Genomic DNA, 21,554 nt, shown 5'->3' on the forward strand with positions numbered 1-21,554 from the left:
AGGTGGATAGTATTTTTCATCAGTAGTCCTTTGGGATTGTCTTGGATCATTGTATTGTTGAGAATAGTCAAGTCATTCACAGTTCTTCATCAAACAATATTGCTGTCTCTGTGTACAATGTTCTCTTATTTCATACATGTCTTTCTAGGCCTTTCATCCTGCTTGTCATTTCTTATAGTGCAGTGATGTTCTGTCACCACCAATTGATGGATATTCTTTTGATTTCCAATTCTTAGCCACCACAAAAAGAGCTGCTATAAATATTTTTGTACAAATAGGTCTTTTTCTCTTTTTGATAATGATTTCTGCATTGAGCTCTACCTGTGTCAAAATCGTCCTGCTTCAGGATTTTGGATTCTGTCATTTTTTAAGTGAGAGATACTGGTGTTCTAGCTAAATGTTATTTTTTGAAGTTTGCCTTTCTTTTCAGGAATGGACCAGTTCTTATATGGGCTTTCAGATGAGATGAAGCAAGCACACAGGGAACAACTCTTTGGTGTCAGTCATGAACAACTTATTAATGCCAGCAATAAGTAAGTATGTTTTTTTAAATTATTGTGCATAGTATTGGTCCCAGTCAGTGGAAAAAAAAGATTTTAAAATTGTGTAATCGATTTTTATTACATGAATAGTATTGTTAAAATAATGGTTAAAGTTGCCTCTCCTAAACACTTGTATGGGTGAGTACTAAGAAAAAGCATCTCTGTTTTTATTTCAGACACCTCAAAATTGGACAGAGCACACGAGGATTAGCAATACTTGGACCAGAAAATGTGAACATTGATAAAGACCCATCTTGGGTAATAAGATAATTAGTTACCAAAAAAAGCTTAATTAAGCACATATTAAGTAGATTCTTTATTAGATTCATGACCTAAAATCACTTTAATGGGTCAGAATCATTAATAACTTGTGCAAAATTTTATCATGTACACTGTCTCATGTTCAGAACTTAATTATGTCAAAGGACACTTACTTTTGAGGACAACTCATGAAGGAAAAATAGTGATTATATAATTTAATGGCCTAATTGAAGAGGTTATGACAAAGCTTTAAAAATGTATAGACTATATATTTTTTTAAACTTCAGGGGCAGTGTTTATTTCACTCTGTAGGCCCAAAATTGGCATGTCAGCTTCATACCTTTAAACATCTGTAACTTTTAGAAATAAAACAAGAATCTGACCCAAATGTGCATTGGTCATCTGTTTTCAGCAGTGTTTTGATTTAGTGAGTATAAGCAAAATACAACATTTCATGCGTTGTATCCAGGGCTAATTTTAACCAGTAGATTTTGTTTCCTTTCCCCCTCTCAATCTTCTCATTTCATATCCAGATCTGAGTTAAACTCTGGGTAGCTTCTAGAAGAGGTGAAGAGCTGAATCTAACTTAGAAGAGTCCCTATTTGATTACCATCTTTGGAGATCTTAGGCCTTCCTAGTTTTACTTGCCTTATTTGCAGGCCTTTATACTATTCTTCAGGCATTCTTAAGGAACTAGAAGTCACCTGTAGGCTGCTTCTTGTGTCAGGGACATTGGGTCAGAATAATGATGCATAAAATCAAGTTAAATAAAATAGTGTTACAAAGAAAATAAAGTATATGGTAGTTATCTAGATTGTTATACAAACCCCTGCTCGAAGTAGAAAGAATGGTGCCTTCTAATGCCTTCTTTTACTCTCTTTAAATGCTAAATCTTCCCCCCTCCATTCCACTATTATTATGGAAGAACAGCAGCAGAGTGTTAAAGGAGTTTGGGGATCCTTCCTTTGAGGACTACAGAGCTAGTCTTAGGAAAGCTTACTAGCAATACCTGTGTCAATATATCAATTGCTATGATGGAACTTTAGTCTGGATAATTTTCTACCCTGATAGGCAAGCGTGGCTATTGTCAAAAATATTTCTTTCTGATGTCTGTTGACTTTTCACCTCTCCCTACCTGTCCCTACCTGAGTCTTCTCCTGGTGCAACTGAAAGTCATAGCAAATTAGAGTTGTCATTAAAAAACAGCTACTCCATCTCATAGGTGAAAAATCTTGGCCTTTAAGGGGTCAAGTGACTTGCACCAAATCATGCAATTTGGAAAACAATAAAATACAACCAAGATCTTCTAATTCCCACTCTCATACACTTTGTACTATTCCACATTGTCTACGTTTCCTTTTCTTTCTACGCCTTAACTGATCATAATCTAGGGATCAAATAAATTTTATTACATATTTAGTAAAATTTTATGTTCCCTGTTGATTACGGGGCTGTTTTTGGTTCTTTGTTTTTTTTTGTTTTTTTTTTTTTTTTAGGAGGGGGAAGAGGATTCTCTTGACTATTCACAGGCCTTTCATAGAAATAAAAGAGTTCCCTTTTCTCCTCACTTCAAGGCTTCTGTCCCATATGCCGATATTTTCCTATTGCACAATGTTCTTTAAGTCAGGGCTTGAGCACTTCCCATCTGTGAACCACTCAAAATTGTGACCATAGTTTCAATTGTTACATAGCTAACCTGAGTAGCAACTAGTTAAAAACAGAACGTACTAATTTTTGTTCAGAAATATTCTTCAAAGTCAGTATACTTATAACCATAGATTCAATATTAACTTTTAAAAAACTGTCTTCTGGGAAGTGAAAATACTATAGATTTGTGGCTAAATATTCTCTTATGTAACCAAGCCTGTTTTTGAGATTTTTTAAAGCTTATTTTTCACAAGTATAAAATTATAGCTGTAATATTAATTTTAATTCCACTTTAGATACACACCCATAGTTTGCCATAAAACAAGTCTACATATGTTCTAGGTAAAAATAACAGTTTTGATACAAAGTACATAAGACATTTACTCCACAGTATATTCATTATTTTGCATTTGAGTTATTTATTTGTAAGGATCGTTGGGTAATCAGTAAATAAGGGTAATATTGATAATTGGTACTTTGTAGTAGTTTTGGTATTTAATAGCTAACACAATACTGAAAAAAATGGCAACATATTCCTTATTTTGCATAAAGTGCTGATACAATAACTTAAGTGTTAAAAAAAAAAAACAGCAGGGACCAAAAAATTCTAAAGCATCATTACAGACACACATTGTGATTCCACTACCATGACTTCACGTCATCTTTACATGGGCGGATTGTCTACCTGTTGGAGCTTGCAGCCAGGTACATGTTCTAGCTGACCTGAATCAGAAACATCATAGCTGATTTTGTACTTGGCCAAAATTTTCATCAGAGGTCGTAGTTTCAACCACCATTGTTCTTTGGGAATTCTGTGCCTGTTAAGGTAAGGAGAGAAGGCAGTATACATCATTGTGAATCCCGTATTCTATCATCAGATTTTAATTTTTCTCAGCCTCATTGGAAGATAATAATATTTTCTTTCTGACAAATTCAAATTAAAGGAAGGCAAATTTTCTGGAAACAGTACAGTTAATGGCTATTTACCAATTTTTTTACATCTCTGGAAATCATGTTCCTTTTTAAAAAAATGTTACTTGTATTTAGTTTTACACTTTAATTTCTAAAACTGAGTGGTATGCTTTGAAATCTTGGCCAGACTGAATCCAACAGTATAGATGACAAACTTCACATTTTGTAATTTTGTGAAATGCTTAAGTCTTTCTATAAATCCCTTCTTGGGGATTTCCCCAGAACATTCTCAAGTATCAGAGGTACTAGTGTAGCCCTCTCTCCTCCTGTCTAAATGAATGATTAGAAAATGTGTAACTCAGTCATATCTTACATCACTGTTGGTAATTTAATTCGGGTTGCTTATACCCACCATGCTTTTTCCACTACCTTTTGACGTAAATTTCCTATGTCATTCTGACATCATGGTGTTTGACAGCCCACACAACATTGCCAAGAGAATAAAATGAGCCTTTTAGCAGTAAATAATAGCTTGGGAGCAATGAAAGCACAATTCTGCTTTCCATATGCATGCCAGCCCATTGCGTGTTTTTCTAGGGTGAGTTCAGTTGTCACAAGATCATATGTAAACAGGAAATCATCATCATTTAAAGGGAATCTCAAATTTTGTTCACTGTATTTCATTAAACTGAAAAATACCCACAAGAAGGATTTATCTTATTCTCAAGCCTTAATATTACTAGTCAGTGGATCATTAAAACAGTTCTTTGTGGTTGTGTCACAGAATCTTATATGATTTTGATGCATGTGGGAGACACCTTACTTGAGGAACCTAGGTTTTGTAGAAACTTTAAGATCAGCTAAAAGGGATCTTATATCCTTTCAGTCATTTCAGTGTGAAGCTGCGGTCTGAGAAAGAAAATTATCTATGAAATCTGACTTATATTTTCAACAGAATACTCTCATGAGTTGTTTTATATTAATATGAAAAAACTTTGTATTAAAATTTAATTTTTCCCCATTCCTTTGTAATGTCTCAGATCTGGAAAATCAATACCTAAATGGCTTTAAAATTGTTAGCTCTACTACAGATTCCTTCTCTATGTACTTGGTCAAGTCTGAGTGCTTTTCCTAATTACATCTTCTTCAGTGCCACTGCCACTTCACATCAGGTACTGGGGTGGTAAAAAAAAAAATCAAATGTGGGGGCACTGTCATTGCTAATAAAACTAGATCACCATAGTGAGACCAGTAGTTGACCCATTTCACATCTAGTTTCCTATTTCACATGTCCTCAGGATGACCTGGTTTGGTTGGATCTCATGCCAAATTGACTGCAGACTCATTTAAACCTCAATCCAATCCCACATGTATTTCTTAAGTGTACAGGGGACTAGATACTAGAGATGGAAAGACAAAATGAAAAAAGAATCTATTGCCTTCAAGGAGGGCACAAGTATGAAACTTCTGTGAAGTCTACAGACTTTGGGAAGCCTCTCTTACTTCCTGATCTAGAACTACATTTCTAACTCATTTTTGTTGTCCTTCCTTGTGCCCATCTTTGCAATGAAGTCAATATAATGACTTAGACTTGAGGATTTTTTCAAGTTCTTCATCTTTTATAAGAGATGTTAGAGCATATGTTCTGATGACACCTCCATTACAAGACCCATAACACAAGGTGATCAAGTGCTCTACACTAATTGTTTTTGGGGTGCGTGGTGAAACTGATTCTAACTCCTTTATTCACCTACCTTAGGAGAATTCATGAACTCCCATTCACCTACAACTTGGTAAAACAATCTCATACAAATGGTGGCTCATTCTTCTAGTATTGCATCACTGGATAAAGACTATTAAACTGTTTACAAATATTAATTTAAGAACTACACTGATTCGTAATACCTTCTGTTCTCTTCTTTGAGCCTCCAGGATCATATTTATAAAAACTGTCTCTTAAGATTCTTCATACCTTGGCCCCTTCTTACCTTTTCAGACTTACACCTTACTCCCTTCTGTGAATTCTATAGCCTTTTTTGAAGTTCCTTGAACACATTACCATCTCCTATCTCTGCAACTTTGCAATGGCTGTCTAATGCTTTCAAGATTCAGTTCAAATCCTACCTTGTGCGGGAGGCTTTTCTGGATTCCCAAAGCTTCTAGTGCCTTCCCCCTTCAACTTATCTAGATAACAATAACTAGCATTTATATAGCACCTGACATGCTACCTCACTTGATTTTTTTTTTCTGTATATATCTTTTATTTAATTATTTATAGGTAATCTCTCTCATTAGACAGTTTGTTTTGTATATCCAGCACTTAGCAGTGTCTGGTCTGTACCAGACATTTAATAAACTGTTTAATGTCAACTGTTACTTTAAAAAAAAAAGCACTATGTAAATCTTTATGGTTCACTATTACTAAAACATTCATCACCTGTTGGCTTCTCTGAACTTAGCAAAGCTACTCCATGAACAACAAGTGTGGTCTGCTTGAGGCTATACTTAATCTTTCTAGGTTGGTTTAACTTTCACTTATTTAGACAAAGCTTTCAGAGCTGTGATGTTACATCGCAATGGGACAACCTTTGCGGAGGTTAAATTTATTAACTTACTCAAAATCTGTTTGATTCTTTAGTTCAGACACAGGTTGGAAAAGAAGATTCCGTGTGCGCATTCCTACCAGACAGACTGAATCATCAGTGTTGGCAAATACTTTCCCTATAAAAGGAAAAAAAAAAGCAAAAGTGTAAAAATAACTCAATATTGACTCAGTGGGCAATGAGGCCTCAAAACTATGATGGCGTATTAAAGAGGGGCCTAAAGACGACTTGGGTTAGGCTGGTGAGTTGAGCTGTCTGGCATAGGAATTATTGATGACAACAAAAGACTTGTTCTTCAGACTCTCATTAGGGCCCTTGTACTTTCTCCAGTTGCTACAGTGTTGGCAACAGTTTACTACCTTGTAGCTCACAGAACAAAGAACAAAAATAGGCTTGGTGAGGCTGCTTAAACCTATCATACTCTTGGGAGGATGTTCTGGAGGCGAGAGAAGCCCTACCATGTTGGCTATGTTTTTCCCAAGAGAGGAAGAGATGTTTGAATTGAGTGGTACAAATCTTTTCTGTTTCAAAAGTTCCCTAATTAGTGTGTGTTTTGATGATTTTCTATTTCTAGGGTACTGGGACCAGTTTCCCCCCCTTATTTCCCATCAAAAAATATAATAAATAAAACTGCCTATTTGAAGACTCAGCCTTTTACATGCTTTTGGGGATTAAGAGGATTTTCCCCCCTTCCTGTGAAAAATGTAAAGTTTATCAGAATTGAGCTGTGACATATGGCTTTTAAGTCTAGATAATCTGGCATTTAAGATCTAAAAACACCAGCTATGGCAGCAGAATTGATTGGAATGGTTAAAAAAAAATAAAGGCATTTGATTTGAGAAACATTCCTGTTAGTACCAGTGAGAATATAAAATTTTAGTTATGCATTCAGACTTTGCAGAAAAAGCTTCATATTTGCAAAATAAGAATGTGATCTTATATGGTATAATATGCTTGTTAATATGAGATTCAGCAGTAACGGAAACATTTATGGGAAGGATATCTGCAAAGGAAGGTCACAAGGCAATATCTGGGGAAAATGTCTAGAGCCCATTCCTCTACCTATCAGGTATCTAATATTTAGTTTTGCATCAGATTGAATTTGAAGAAATACTGGACTTTTCTCCTACCCCATTTACATTTTCAGCACTTAGAAATATAAGAATCCTCATGCCACTACCTTCTCCCATGCACATACTCCTTTTATAGTAGGAAGGTATGTCAGTCACTTCCAGTGGCAATTTGAAGTTCTACATCTACAGTAGAAAGATGGTGAAGAATTAGGGATTAGAAGAGTACTGTTTGCTTATAAAGCTTGAAAATCCTTTAATAAGCACAGTTTTAAAAGGTAAGATTATAAAGGCTCAATAAGTCAAGGCTGAGTTGGGAACATGGATTTCTTTAAGTGAAATCGTATGAAAATCATTTAGTGCCTAATTATTTGCTTTATAAAAGGATGATTTTAAGGATACAATGCCAATAATGCATTTAAAATGTATCTTGTATATAAAAATACAATTTACTTGTATAAAGCAAGGCACATCAGCATTTGGGAGCTGTGGTATAAGTGGCTATGAATATCTTTTCTTCTCTCTTAATTGAGTATTGGAAAGAGAGAAGTTTTTAATTGCAGGAAGGATAAGATATGATGATGAAATATCTTAGGACGAATGTCAAAAAATAGAACAAATCAAGAAATACTGTAGAATCTCCTATGGAGGCAGAAAGAGAAAAGGGTAGAGCAGGGCCCATTTGGCTTGAAGGACCTGTTTAGAAGCAGGGGAATGGACTAGACAATATCTCCCAATCCTATGATTTTATTATTCTTTGTTTACAGAGAAATGTAGGGTTACTAATCAATAGTCTTAAAGATAGAAAAATAAAATAGCTGAAAGAAAAGTTACCTTCTTCTGTGGTCCATGTAGCCACCAGAGAAATAAAACAGAAACGACAATTTTAACTACAATCAATGCATGTAGAGCACTTTTAACAATTAAGGGAGAAAAAATGAGGAATATTACAAAATGCTATTTAAGTTACTTGAAACAGACTTATTAATAAAACAAGCCAGAAGTCATAAGTAGTAATATTCATGGAGATTATCATTATATCACATAGGTGCCAATGCAAAATGAAACCAAGTAACAAGCATTCTATAAGTGTAGTAGAGAGTTAGCCACTTGTAGCTCGACCATTAAAAGAATACTACCATACCTTTTCGATAGCTTTCCTTAAGTTTCTGTGAAATCCATTGCACGGCTTTGGCAGAAATTTTTGTTCCAAAGTTTCTGTCAAAAGGAGAAGGTGCTCCACCCTAATGGAGTTTAAAGTGACATGGGTTTTAGGCTTTCTCCTCATTAAAGAATGATACACTATTATAACAAAATATCAGAGAATTTATTTGCAAAAATGCTTTTCCTTGAAAGAGCTCAAATTTATAAATATTTTATCTATATTTCTACTTTCTGTCTTTAAAATAGAAATAATGATATCTCTCATATAACTAGCATGAGACTGAGATGACCTAGGCCATGTGAAAAAAAAATGCATCAACAGATAAATATTGAACACCTGGTGTGCACAAGACATGACACTTAGTTTTATCTTTTCACTACACTGTACTCTCACTGACCTCTTTATTTTTCTTTGGCCTTAGGATACGGACGTTCAGTAGGCAGTCTCCCAGGTAAAAGACCCTCTTTCCTTCTATTTGTGAAATGCCTACTATGTGATAAGCACTATGCTAGGTGCTGGGAATAAATATATCAGGAATGAAATAGTCTCTTCTTGAAATGAGCTTACATTCTAATGGGAGAAATAACAAACATATCTCTATATACAAGTGTGTGCATAAACATATGTAAATATAGATACACATATGTATATGTATCTATAGAATATAAACATATATGTACTTGTTCTTCCTCCCATTCAGATGTACTTATATAGTGCACATGTATACATATAATATTAATAACAAATAATGCTTAATAAATGCATGTTGATTTAACAGACTTTGCAGATTTTTTTCCCCTAAAATCCTGATTTCTGTTGATACAAATGTTTCTGGTTCTATGTCCTTTTATGCCCCAGAACTAAATTTCCCCCCACATTTTGGCAGTCTTGGCACATTTTGGAAGATTCCTAAGAAAGTTATTGGGAAACTTAGCCAGTGATCCCTCACACTTTCTCAAAAAAAGACATCATAGCATTTTAGAGGTATTATACCATGGAAGCTTTTAATCAACAAGGTGTAACTTTTATGCACTTAACCTTCTAAAACAGGTTTCAGAAAATAAATGATTTTGGTGTTATCTTAACTATAATGGACCTACATAGTTTTAAAAATAGCTGTTAAATAGGAATCATTCATGTTATATTCCAGTTTAAATTACTTAAACTTAATTGTCTGAAACAATACTCTTTTTAAGGAAGACATTTGTTAAATTACTTCCCACTAAATAATGGGAATTGATGTTAATATTCCCAATGCAATTTTATGCTTGACATACAGGTTTAGGAAAAGTACAAGCACAAAATATTTAAGGTAGTACCTTATCTCTTCCCTTATCAAAGAGTTTAAAGGATTAATTCCAAGTATACTTGAGGGGAAAAAAAATCTCAACTATCCATGTGCTTTAGCTTAAAAAGATACAGAACATATATTTCAGACCTAGTTGTATTAATCATTTTGGAAAATTATCAATATTTTCTTTTTTTTTTTTTAATTTTTTAATTTTTTTTTTTAGTGAGGCAATTGGGGTTAAGTGACTTGCCCAGGGTCACACAGCTAGTAAGTGTTAAGTGTCTGAGGCCGGATTTGAACTCAGGTACTCCTGACTCCAGGGCCAGTGCTCTATCCACTGCGCCACCTAGCTGCCCCCTCAATATTTTCTTAATAGGCAAAAGATGGCATAAATCTGAAAGGAAAAAAAATGCCCAAACATCAAACTAGATGCTTTAAAGTTCAAGGGAAAGATCATTTTGCTTTAATTATCTGGATGGTTGCCTAACCCCTCCACTTTGTGAAGTCATAAAATGTGTTATCTACAAACTAAGGGGTTTCAGTCATCATTACCTGTTGCATGTGACCCAGGACATTCTTTCTGCAATCAAATACTCCTTTTCCTTCCTCAGAATAGAGTTGATAAATGAAATCAGTGGTATAATTTTCATTACAGTTCTCATTTCTAAAATAAATGGAAAACAGTCCAGCTGGTTTATCAAACACTCAGATTTAAAGTTTCTTAACAAAATTTACTGCCAGTCTCTAGAGGATGCTTCCTCAAAGAGTAGTCCAGGGCCTCCTAGGGACCTGGCAAAGTTCCAGCTTACTCTGTTCCTTATCACCCAGTTCATTGCTAAGTTTTTCTTAGACTTGGCCATATACTTCTAAACCCTGAGAAAACATTTTTTAATCAATTACAGTAACTTTATGAGAAAAAAGAAAAATGAAGTCATGCTAATAAAATTTTATCTAGGAAAATTACCTATGTAAGGACAAGAGAATTATATGCAAATGAACAGCTGCTTTGCTATCATTGCACACTTTTAGATGTTGCCCTCTGGAAAAATAACAGTGAAGATGACTGTCCAAGGAGTTACTTAACTAAAATGGATTTTTACCACAGTAAATCTGTGATTTCATCGATGTCCATCTGCTGCACAAGGATGCAGATTGCAACCTAGGATGGACAACCATGTCCTTTCACAAGTTTTCCATAGTCTCCACCCAGTATAGGGACTTTCCTTCTTGACAACATGAGGATCTTGCAGTCCCCATTTATCCATCACTCTTGACATGTTACCAGCCTATCTTTTTCATTTTATTTTAATTTTTGGTGAGGCAATTAGGGTTAAGTGACTTACCCAGGGTCACACAGCTAGTAAGTGTCTGAGTCTGGATTTGAACTCAGGTCCTCCAGACTTCAGGGCCAGTGCTCTATCCACTGCGCCACCTAGCTGCCCCCCAGCCTTTTTCAACCATAAATGATAAAGAATTTCATTGTGATGATATTCTTTAAGTTGTCTCTCTACCTGCCAAGCATATTCTGTAAAATAGATTCTTGTCATCAGTCAGTCAACAAGTCTTTATTGAGGACCTTGGTTTTTTTCCGTGAGAATAGTTAGACCAATATTTTGAGTGACTGTACTCAAAGCATTACAGTGTTATCAGTTCTTATGTGACAAAACGATGTCTTCTGTAAATAACATTGATAGGACCACATCATCTATAGGAAATCCCTCTTCAACTTAGGTGGGACCCAACTCCATGACAGTGGCAAAAACTTTTGGCTTCTATATGCCCCTCAATTTCACGCCTCACTTGCTATTAATGTTCAGAGATAACTGAACAAGGTTTTCAGTTATCTTTCAAGAAACCTTGATTCATAGATGGGACACACCTCTTTTGAGAACCTTTAAAGAATATATTTGGCTATACTGAATCATAGTTCTCTTTTTATCTAATCAATGAATAAGCGTGGTGAGAAATTTTATAATCTCAACTTTTTAGTCAATTATGAGATGGCGAAAGATAGGATCTACTGTGGGATATTGTTTGCAAAAACTGTCCTGTTCCCTTCTCATACTCATATGAAATGTAGATAACTGATGCACATATAGACTATTATCATAAAATTTTTTATACAGGTGAGAAAGTGGCCATATGGATTGGTAGTTACTGATTTTCTTCTGATTACCTTTTTGTAGTTAGTAATGTCTAAGTTTCCCCCACCCCCACCCTGGGGTATAATATCTTGGTATCCCCCTCAGAAACCTTGAAAATCAATACCTTCAAAATTATGTCACTTTTAGCACGGATGTCCACTTTGTTTACGTGATCTAGTCTAGCCACTTTTTCCTGTTACATGATTCACAGCCACCTCTTCTATAAGCACATCTAGGACTTTAGTGTTGAGAGTGCAAAAGTGACGGCTCTAATGCTCTTGATGATAAAAATTTGTTAAAAATATCTACTTTTTATTCTATTGCCCAGGTTTCAGCTTCACATATCCTTAGATGATTTTACATAGTTTTCTCTCTGTAAGCTTTCCCCCCCTTTACAGTATTTCTGTTTTGTGAAGTAGTATTGTCAAATCTTAAATCATCCTTCCCTACAACATTTTACAAATGAAGTTATAGTATGAATACAGTTGCCCTTGGCTGCCGTATCTCTCTGCTTCACAATTAGATTTTTTTGTTGTTGACTGAGGTGTTTTTTAATGTTATTTTGGTCTTGTGGATGAGAAATGGTTAAAACTTTTGTACAAAAGTATAACCCGTGTCATTGCCCTTTTCCTCCCATTTCCCAATTTTTGGGTGCAGCTAACTCATTTAAATAGGTGCGGTTCAAACTTTTAATTATATGCAGTCCCTTTTTTCCTCAATCTAGCCTTTTAGCTTTTTTATCACTACTATAACAAGTTTGTGGGCTTCCTGTACATGTATAGCTGATTCAGGAATAACTTCTACCAAACCAAGGAGTTTTCTGTTTGTTAAACTAGAGTCGTTTTTTTTATTTTTGTACTACTTTTTTGGTGGATACAATTTCCAGTTCCATCAGATAGTTTCTTCAAGAAAATATTAATGATGCATGGGCTTAAAGTTTCTTTGTACTTTTTTTCTTTTTAAATTCCTTCCTCTTGAACCTTATTTTCCAAAGCACTTCTTTTTTTCTTACTATCCTTAGCTCTGCCCAACTTTATACTGAAATCACTAAATGTAAGTGATTGAATTTAGAGGGGCTTACCATGTTCCTATTATGTCTATATTTTCATCCTCTCGTAGATTTTGGCATATAAGCTGTAACTTTTCATTGTGGTCTTTTTACATACACTGTGCACTAATGAGGCAGCTAGGTGGCTCAGTGGATGGAATGCTAGGTCTAGAGTCACGAAGCTCAAAGATCAGATTTGGACTCAAACACTTTGTGGTCACTTTACTTCTGTCTTAATCCACTGGAGAAGGAACTAGCAAACCAGTATCTTTGCCAAGAAAACCTCATGGACAGGATGATCCACAGGATCATGAACAGTCAGACATGAACAGCAACAACACTGAATATGAGATGAGCAAATGACCCCCCCAAGAATGTTTCTTGTATTTGATTACATGATACAAACTAACTTGTATCAAACACCTTTATTTTCTTTGTAACGGGGAACCTAATGAAACATACTTCCAATAAGAAGTGACTTCCTCTAGTGTCTAGTTTTGTTGAGAGCAAGGATAGCAATTTTGAGGCGATTCTGTTCCCACAGAAGTAAGTCTCTCACCAGAAAAGGCTCTTACACTTAGAATACTAGTGGCTGGTAGTATTTCTAGATGATCTTAAAACTATAATTCTTAGAGTCCTCTGTCCCCTTCGCCACTACATTGCCTCTGTAGAAAGAGTAGGGTCTGCATAGTACCAAGTGCCATTTTATATATTTGTCTTTGTTTCATGGGTTGCCGTGGCCTAAGAATTCATGTAGCCAAATGGTCAGCCTTCTGGTGAAAAGCCTCTCCACACTTATGTGGCTAAGTTAATTCTCAGAAAATGGTCTTGTGCCAATACTGTTCTCAGAACCTTTGCAGCATGGTAGAATCTACCAGGACTTGCATTCTGCTGGAATAGCTATTCATAAACCCAACATCACCTCCATATACAGTGATGAAGCAAAGAAACGGGATTTAGTGAAGGCTAGATTTTAGATGACCAAATAATAGTTAAATTCCATCCAACCACTGGCATTTAAAAGTTATTTTTCAAAGAGCTTAAAGTTCAGATCTCTAGAAATAATAACCCTTTTGTACCTGAGCACCAGGCCTCGTTGTATGCTGGTCTTCATTTTCTGTGTCAAATGTTCCACATTAGCCTAGAAGGGGGAAAAAATTACCTCTCTCATTAGAAATACTTGGCTAATATACCATCGAATAAATAATGACTTAATTTCTATAGTCAAAAGTCAGTGCTGGAAGAGGAACACCATTAATATGACACGTGTGTTATCTTAATAATCTGTACACTTAAAACAGGCTTATTCATTTTTCATTTCTCTTCCTCTCTTTCTACATCAAACTTTTGTTTCAGAGCTTCCAGTGTTTACCCATTCACTGTAACCGTTCCATTTGTGATTGCATGATACAAGATTTCTGATGGTGACAAATGTTATCTAACTGTTTTTAAAGCGAATTCAAACTGTACTGTCTCATCTCTCACTTAAGATGATTTTATATTATGTAGATTTCTCTGAATCTCTCACTCTAAACTCGAAAGCAAAGAACAGTTCCTAAGTTTCATGAATTAACCTCCTGTTTATGCTGCCATTCCTGAAATCTTATTCCTCAGTTACCTTAGGTGTTTTACCTTGATTTTAGATCAATAATGGGTGGAGCTGGATCATAGATCAGACTATCTAGATAGGAGCTGCAATCATCTAGTCCAAGTCTTATAAAACAAAAGAGGAATCACAGGCCCCAGGAGGTTAAATGACTTCCCCAAGTAGCAGATTGGAAGGATAAGAAGCAGAATTTGAATATATGTCCTTTAACTCCAAATGTGGAATTCTTTCTATTATTCCATAAATAATTAATTTTTTTTTGAATCAGGAAGCAGTCAGCCAGTGCCTTATTTTAAAACCAACATATGACCGTAGAATGAGTGTTTGTTTTATATAATTGAAATAAAACAGCAATTAAAAAATTTGCCCATTTTCTCCTATTTGTTTTTTCTTCCCCATCTATTTTTATTTTGACATAATCAAATATAAAACTATCTTGTTTCCTTTATGCAAGGGCCAGGTTAATGATTTCATATTAAAATAATTTAATAAGTAAATAAAAATGCCTTCTTAAGAACTTGTTTTGGTAGTGGGGGGGGGGGAATCTATTCATTTGAGAAATAATTCTCTGCAGATTAAAACATGAGTTTGTACATAGCCACATATGTTCCAAACATTTAATTCTGTGTTCACAAGGGTTTAAAGAGATTAGTGTATCTGTTCTGATGCTTCTCAAGTCAATACTACAAAGTTTAATAATGTGCATATAATCAGAACTATTTTTTCCTACTTTTTTTTTTTTTAACAGACTCCTGTAAAATAAATAGCCTGATTATCAGAGGAAAGGTAAAAAAGTCAAGCTTTAGTTTCAGAGTCGGCAAGCACGTGCATCCCTCAAGTACCTAATTGGAGAATCATCAGAAGAACAGACTACACAACTGTAGCCCATATTTGGGTTATACAGTCACAAATGTGAACTGTAGAATACATTCCCTGCAACCTATGCCCCCCCACATGGCCAATATGATACTACATTTGGTTTCATAAAGACCAAGGGTAAACAGATTTCTGTGGTATGAATGCTAATTAACCTGAATTCAGTATCTATGAAATCTCCTATGTGTAAGGCTCTGGGGACACAGGAATTAAATGATTATTTATTATACTATGACTTATATACTACCCAAGTTGCAGTTTAGAAGAGATGAGATAGAAAGTGGAGTAAGGCTTTATTATATACCTAACTCATGACCATATTATTGCATAAAAGTTTTATTCCGACACTGCAGAATTCATTTTGGGTTGTCCCGGCCTCCTAGGCTCTCTTTATTTCCCAAATGGAGTCTCACTTTCTCTAATTCTGTTACCCTTCTGTTCCTCCGTAGCAGAGTGAGGCGATCATGGACTGGTATGATCTGGCCCTTGCTTATGTAATTATTAGAGCTCAAGCTGGTGGGGAGACTCAGCAAGATCGAGCGGTAGATATTTGGAGACCAACCTAATGTTGATCCTGGGAGCAAGGGGCCTCAATTCCACTCAAGACCACGCATGCCAGTAAGCCCTGGAACTCTGCCTTTTGCTACAGTGGAGAGAAAAAAATCCTTGCGTGGATGATGCAGAGTGAACCAGCAGAGGGCGCTTCACGACTTTTACAGAAGAGTATAAACTAGGAGAATGGCGTGTTGTTTGGCCAGGTTTTTATCCAGGAGGGAGTAGAGCCTGAAGAGCTTTACTTCTTCCTCACCATGTCATTCTCCCCTCCTCTCTGCCTATAACATGTACACGTAACACACGCACACACACACATACAAAAGGCAAAAAGTCCATGTAGCTTTAAATTGTTACAAACCTGTAGTTCTCGGATGTCAAATTGTTCTTCAAAAATATAGGCTACATCAGCCCCAGCAGAAAGGCCGCCCATGCTGGCCAGGTATCCACAGTAGCCACCCATTGTCTCAATGATGAAGACCCGCCTCTTGGTCCCACTAGCTGATTGTTTGATTCGATCACAGGTCTGTTTGTAAGATAAGGTATTCATTAGGGTTTCTGAATGGTTACTTCTTTACATTAAGTAATTATGTACACTAATATCCACCTCCTGAGCTCCTTGGACTTTTAAAAGTGTTTTTAACATTTCATGCTCTTCACAGCAATTAATAGTTCTGTTGCCCATTGACAGGCTTGAGTTCTTCTTCCTAGAACTTCCTTACCCTTCCCTACAGTTCTTTACTACAATTTCAGTCCTGAGCCCGCAGTTTATGAGCATCACCAGAATAAAAAAAGAATAGTTATCATTTGGGTTAGTATTAGTAGGCAGTTGGGGCTACTCCTATTATTTTCAACAAAATGCTGAATATCAAAGAGCTGGTTACCTATTCTGTGGGCATGACATACTTTGCTATTTTCATTTCTTCACTTGTATGTGGACAAACAATTGGATATTATTTTCTTTTTTAAAAAAATTCACTATGTGAATCTATTCCTGGAACATTTGACCATGAATACTTACTTTTATCATAGCTAACAATTAGTTGTGCCAGTTAATCTCAGTGTGTTAGCTTTATATTTAATAACTGTACAAGAAAGTCTTCCAAACTTTAATCTAATTCCATGATGAAGCATATATTTCTCCCTTCCATATCTTCCATGAGAATTTGTGTTCAGGTTAATACTTTTGTATGAATCTTGTTTCCCCTCATAACTAGTTCAGTCTTTATACTGTACTTAATGCAGAATGTTAATAAGGAGAAAAGTTAGTCATTTTCTAGTTCTTTTGGGTAAGGAATTGCTGAGGAGGAAGGACAAGGAGCCTATGACCAAAGGGCAATATTTTCAATTGGGAAAATTCCACCTGAAGTAGGCCAAATGATATTGGAAGAAAGTATTCATTAGCATAAAAGCTTTGCATTGGGATTCCTAGATTCTAACTGAAGATAAGATAATCAGTCAACTTCCTTAAGTCTCTTTTCTCTTAGTCTTCTCTTGGGAGAAGATATAAGGAAGCACATAAAAATCTCATCATTAGTAGGCTTGAAATCCATTTCCTATGGTCAGAAAAACAGTAAGATCAGAGAGCTGGAGCTGTGAAAATTTCTAATGGGCATTTTAACATTTTTGACATTAAATGACATGTAAACTAATGTTAGGTATTGACTTAGATATCTTACTAACATGAGGAAAAAATAAACAACCTCACTTATGAGATCCACAGGGTTATAAAAAAATCCTACACTTTCTCACACCTGCAACATGGAATGGAGTTCATATTTATCCTAACCAACATCATACTGAGTTCACATAAAAGAGCTTTTGCCAAAAATCATAATTACTATCCACATATGGATTATCTGCCTGGTATACCTCGGGAGCTATTAGTCAATGTGGCATTTGGGCATCCTGGCAAATCCTTACTACACAGCTGGAGAAATATGACACCCCCTGCCTCCACCCACTCCATTCCTGACCACGAACTGGCAACTCTGTGGCAGGAGCAGAACAGTCTTCGTGGCTGAGTTTTGATCCATCTTACTGAGTGGTCATGGTTCCATGCCACCCAGGAAACCCAAGACATGTCCTTTACTGAGTAGGGCTTATGCATACACCAATATACCTGCTCACCAGTGCAAATGATTAACAAATGACTACAGAACAGTTGGACACATAGAAATTACCATGAAAGAAATTATATTGTCTCAGACACTTGACACTTATTAGCTGTGTGACCTTGGGCAAGTCACTTAATCTTCATTGCCCCCCCCCCCAAAAAAAAAAACACAACACAAAGATATTGTTAAGAGCCAGAGAATCTTGAAATTAAAGCTTAAGGGCAATTTAATCCAAATTTCTCATTTTATAGATGAAACTGAGGCCTAGTGAAATTAAGTGGGTTATACAAAGGCACACTGTAGCTAAAGGCAGAACTGCCAAGTCTGTTCACTCTTAATCTAGGACTCTATCATACCACGATAGTATTTTGTCATTCTTCCCAAATATTTTTTGCAAAACTATCCATCCAAGATGCCTTCTCAGCTTTCTCCTAACAAACTGACCAGGTTAAAACACAACTAACTTCAATGAACTGAGCAGGCTGCCAAAGGTCAGTGTGGGATATATGCACATGCAGATGTTTGAAGGATAATTTGCCCTTTCTTCTACCTGACTTTCAGGCCTTATCAACAAATGTTTATTGTTAAAAATAATCAGGAGCTAGCTTTGAGGTTGGTCAAAGACAACCTCTGTGTTGAACTAGATGTTGTCTAATGTCCCTTCTCACTCTATATGCTTTTGTTATATAGTCCCCAAACCCCACTATCAACTTGTACTAAAAGCGTGAAAGACCTTATAACAACCAACCATCCAGCACTAGAAGAGTTCCCATCAGGGCTTACATTAGTTACAGAAAATGCAAAGTAGGAAACTGTCTCAGACATAATCTCCTTAGGAAATACACTGGTCCTTCTGACTGAACCAAAAGAAACTTAATCAGAAAATTCTTGAAAATCAAGATCCTTCGAGTTTTGCACAGGGAGCCTATTACAGATGTCATTCCATGCTTCTATTACCCTTCTCCTTATACATAGGATATACATACTGGTAGCAAAAGCCCAGTGGTGCTGCCCAATCAGAGATCTCTGTAAAACCACACTATTATATCTCAGCCACAGAACTTAGAATGCTGCTGTCATTCAGACCCAGGAACTGACCAACAGTATTCTCAAAATTGGGGTGAGGGACAGGGAACACCAAGTAAACGTACTGGTCATTGTGTTGCATACAGTGTGTCTATTTACTGAATGAAGGTCTTATTTTAATAAAAAAAACCACAGTGAAATGGGTTGCTGATAAACTGCTCACCCAAGGTAATGAGGACTGAGCTCATCAGAATTATAGAAATGTGCCTGATCACTTAACTCCAAATATATGGGCACTTTTTCCTCAAAGTTTTTTCTTAGCTACTACATCCAATCCAAAGGACTTAGAGCTTCCCTATGCAGCAAGAATGAATGTGCTTTAGTTATTAAATCCATGGCCTTCCTATGAGGGTCCACTCATCAATTCCACTTGGGGTTTTTTGTTTTGTTTCCCCTACCCACCCAAGGAAAACCAACTGGATACCCTTTGTGGAGAAGTATTGCCTTCCCTTTGCTGAAGTAACAAAGACATGTGAATTCACACGTCTATGTCTAACTTATTATGTATGTTTATTATAAAACTAAAAAATCATCATCTTGAAAAAGTGTTTCTGGCATAATACCATGTACTGGATAAGGGAGGGGAGAAAAGAGCAATGGAGTTAGTTTGCTAAAGTTCAGAAATATTTAATGTTATCTTCTCATCCACTTTTGTTCAGGTAGTATAACCTTGACAAATTGACATAGCCAATATGAGAATTCTTTTGCTGGACTATGAAAATATGCACTAAAGGTATTTGCCCTTTTTTTCATTTCTTTAAAAACAACTATGGGGGAGGGGGCAATAGGAGAGATTATTATTTTTTTTTAACCTGCTACCTGAAAAAAATTGTTTTAAAGAAAAACTAAGGCTCTAAGACTGCTTAACTGGTTATTCTTTATAATTATAATAGTAACAAATTGACAAATACACAGAAATGATCTTCTCTTACCTCCACAACAGCATTCAGACCAGTGTCACTACCAAGACTAATTTCTGTGCCTGGTACATTGTTGCTAATAGTAGCAGGCAAAATGCACATAGGGATGCAAAACTCTTTATGTCGTTTCCGTGCATCAGCAAGCTGTATACAACTCTCATAAGCCTGGAGCAGCAGTACAAATATCATTAGCAATCTACACCATGCATTCTATACTTATCAGTTACTAGGTAGTTATGTGGAGGAGGACTGGCTTTTACTAGTGGCAAACACATTTAACTCGTGCAATTCCCAGGGGAGACAGGTAGCAGTAGTGAAATCTACAGCAATGCACTAGGGTCACATTGGCACAATCCTTTTCTGAAAAGCAAGTTGGTGAGAACTGTTGAATCTGAGATGGAAAGCATGCTAAAAGCAGATACAGAGATAAGCAAAGATGGAAGCACGATTGATAGAGCAGTTAGTACAGCTATTCCAGAAAGTTAAATTGGTAATGTGATTCTGTATTTAACTTTTTTAAAGAGAAAATCAGATTGAACCAACTAATAAAAATTAGCAAAATTAAAATTTTAATAAAAATTAAAAGCAATAAAATACCATTCTTCTTGTTGCTTCAGGGTAAAGAAAATTCTTATCAATACCAAATAATAACCCACTAGCACCACTGCAAAGAGGCCAAGAAGAATAGGATAAAATTGCCTCAGATCACAGGCATCAGACACACGTGCAAAAAGTTAGCCAAATTCCTAACTCCATCATTGCCAAAAAGTAAATGATTTAAAACATGCATTTACCAAGTATGCCAGTATATTCTAGGCCAATTGTTCATATGCTCTTATTTCTCCCTGGGATAACTTCCACAGTTACTTCTTTGAAGGTATCCAGAAGTGTATTCTCTCTCCTTGTGGGAGTTCTCTTATTTCTACCTCTGGATAATTTACATCCCTTGCCTGGGTAACCAGTCTGTGTGAATTTGGGTGAGTTTGTTGTTTAGTCTTTTCACTTGTGTTCAAAACTTCATGAACCCATTTGGAGTTTTCTTGGCAAAGATACTAGAACATTTTGCTATTTCCTTCTCCAGTTCAGTTGACAGATGAGGAGACTGAGGCAAATAGGGTTAAGTGACTTGCCCAGGGTCACACACCTAGTGGCTGAGGCCAGATTTTAACTTACAAAGATGAGTCTTCCTGACTCTAAGCCCAGTGCTCTATCCACTCTGCTACCTCATTGCCCCAGGTTTACATGAACCCAGTTATTCACCTTAGAACCCTAACATACTTTAGTTTTGCTGTCAAAAGGAGCCAAATTGAATTATCTATTATTGTGACTTTGATTAGCACCATGAGAATTTCTGATTAACTTTCAAATGGATTATTAATAAAAAGTACTTAGCTAATGAAAGGTTAAATCCACTTATGCTCATGTTAGGTTTAACTCCCTCATTGAGATCTGGTTTGAGTCATTCTAAACACACATCACCCATATAATCATTTATAGACAAGGTTATCTCTAAATAGTGTTCCCTTACCAATGCAATAAAATAATGGGATTTGGCAGATGCCCAGGGGCCCCACCTTAAGATTGATTTGGAATTGATTGAATTGGGTGAGACTGAGAAACTGATTGAGAACCTACTTAAGAATAATTAAAGAGACCACACCTGGCTGGCCCTGAGTGGCAAGTTGTTTTCTCAGAGGCTGTGGACTATGTCATC

General features: G+C 36.0%; 2 protein-coding genes across 7 annotated transcripts in view; one reads left to right on the plus strand and one right to left on the minus strand.

Moving 5' to 3' along the window:
• PITRM1 (pitrilysin metallopeptidase 1) overlaps positions 1 to 15,242 on the plus strand; it is a 54,862-nt gene extending 39,620 nt beyond the window's left edge. Inside the window, exons 26-29 of one of the 3 annotated variants that reach the window (XM_043968774.1) lie at positions 431 to 533; positions 719 to 800; positions 8,622 to 8,651; positions 15,038 to 15,242. In XM_043968774.1, the coding sequence (XP_043824709.1) occupies positions 431 to 533; positions 719 to 800; positions 8,622 to 8,639 (203 nt within the window). In that variant the 3' untranslated portion in view covers positions 8,640 to 8,651; positions 15,038 to 15,242. Of the gene's footprint in view, positions 1 to 430; positions 534 to 718; positions 3,072 to 8,621; positions 8,652 to 15,037 lie in introns of those variants that run through there. The other 2 variants (XM_043968775.1, XM_043968776.1) reach the window with 2 other exon arrangements.
• The window catches only part of LOC122729745 (phosphofructokinase, platelet), an 85,531-nt gene continuing 66,818 nt past the window's right edge, over positions 2,842 to 21,554 (minus strand). The window contains exons 16-22 of one of the 4 annotated variants that reach the window (XM_043968780.1): positions 19,853 to 20,005; positions 16,079 to 16,243; positions 13,763 to 13,824; positions 10,044 to 10,155; positions 8,180 to 8,279; positions 5,978 to 6,083; positions 2,842 to 3,268 (exon numbers count right to left, since the gene is read on the minus strand). In XM_043968780.1, the coding sequence (XP_043824715.1) occupies positions 3,115 to 3,268; positions 5,978 to 6,083; positions 8,180 to 8,279; positions 10,044 to 10,155; positions 13,763 to 13,824; positions 16,079 to 16,243; positions 19,853 to 20,005 (852 nt within the window). In that variant the 3' untranslated portion in view covers positions 2,842 to 3,114. Of the gene's footprint in view, positions 3,269 to 5,977; positions 6,084 to 7,869; positions 7,876 to 8,179; positions 8,280 to 10,043; positions 10,156 to 13,762; positions 13,825 to 16,078; positions 16,244 to 19,852; positions 20,006 to 21,554 lie in introns of all 4 variants that reach the window. The other 3 variants (XM_043968778.1, XM_043968777.1, XM_043968779.1) reach the window with 3 other exon arrangements.

The sequence above is a fragment of the Dromiciops gliroides genome, chromosome 5, assembly GCF_019393635.1.
Source record: "Dromiciops gliroides isolate mDroGli1 chromosome 5, mDroGli1.pri, whole genome shotgun sequence".
NCBI lineage: Eukaryota > Metazoa > Chordata > Mammalia > Microbiotheria > Microbiotheriidae > Dromiciops > Dromiciops gliroides.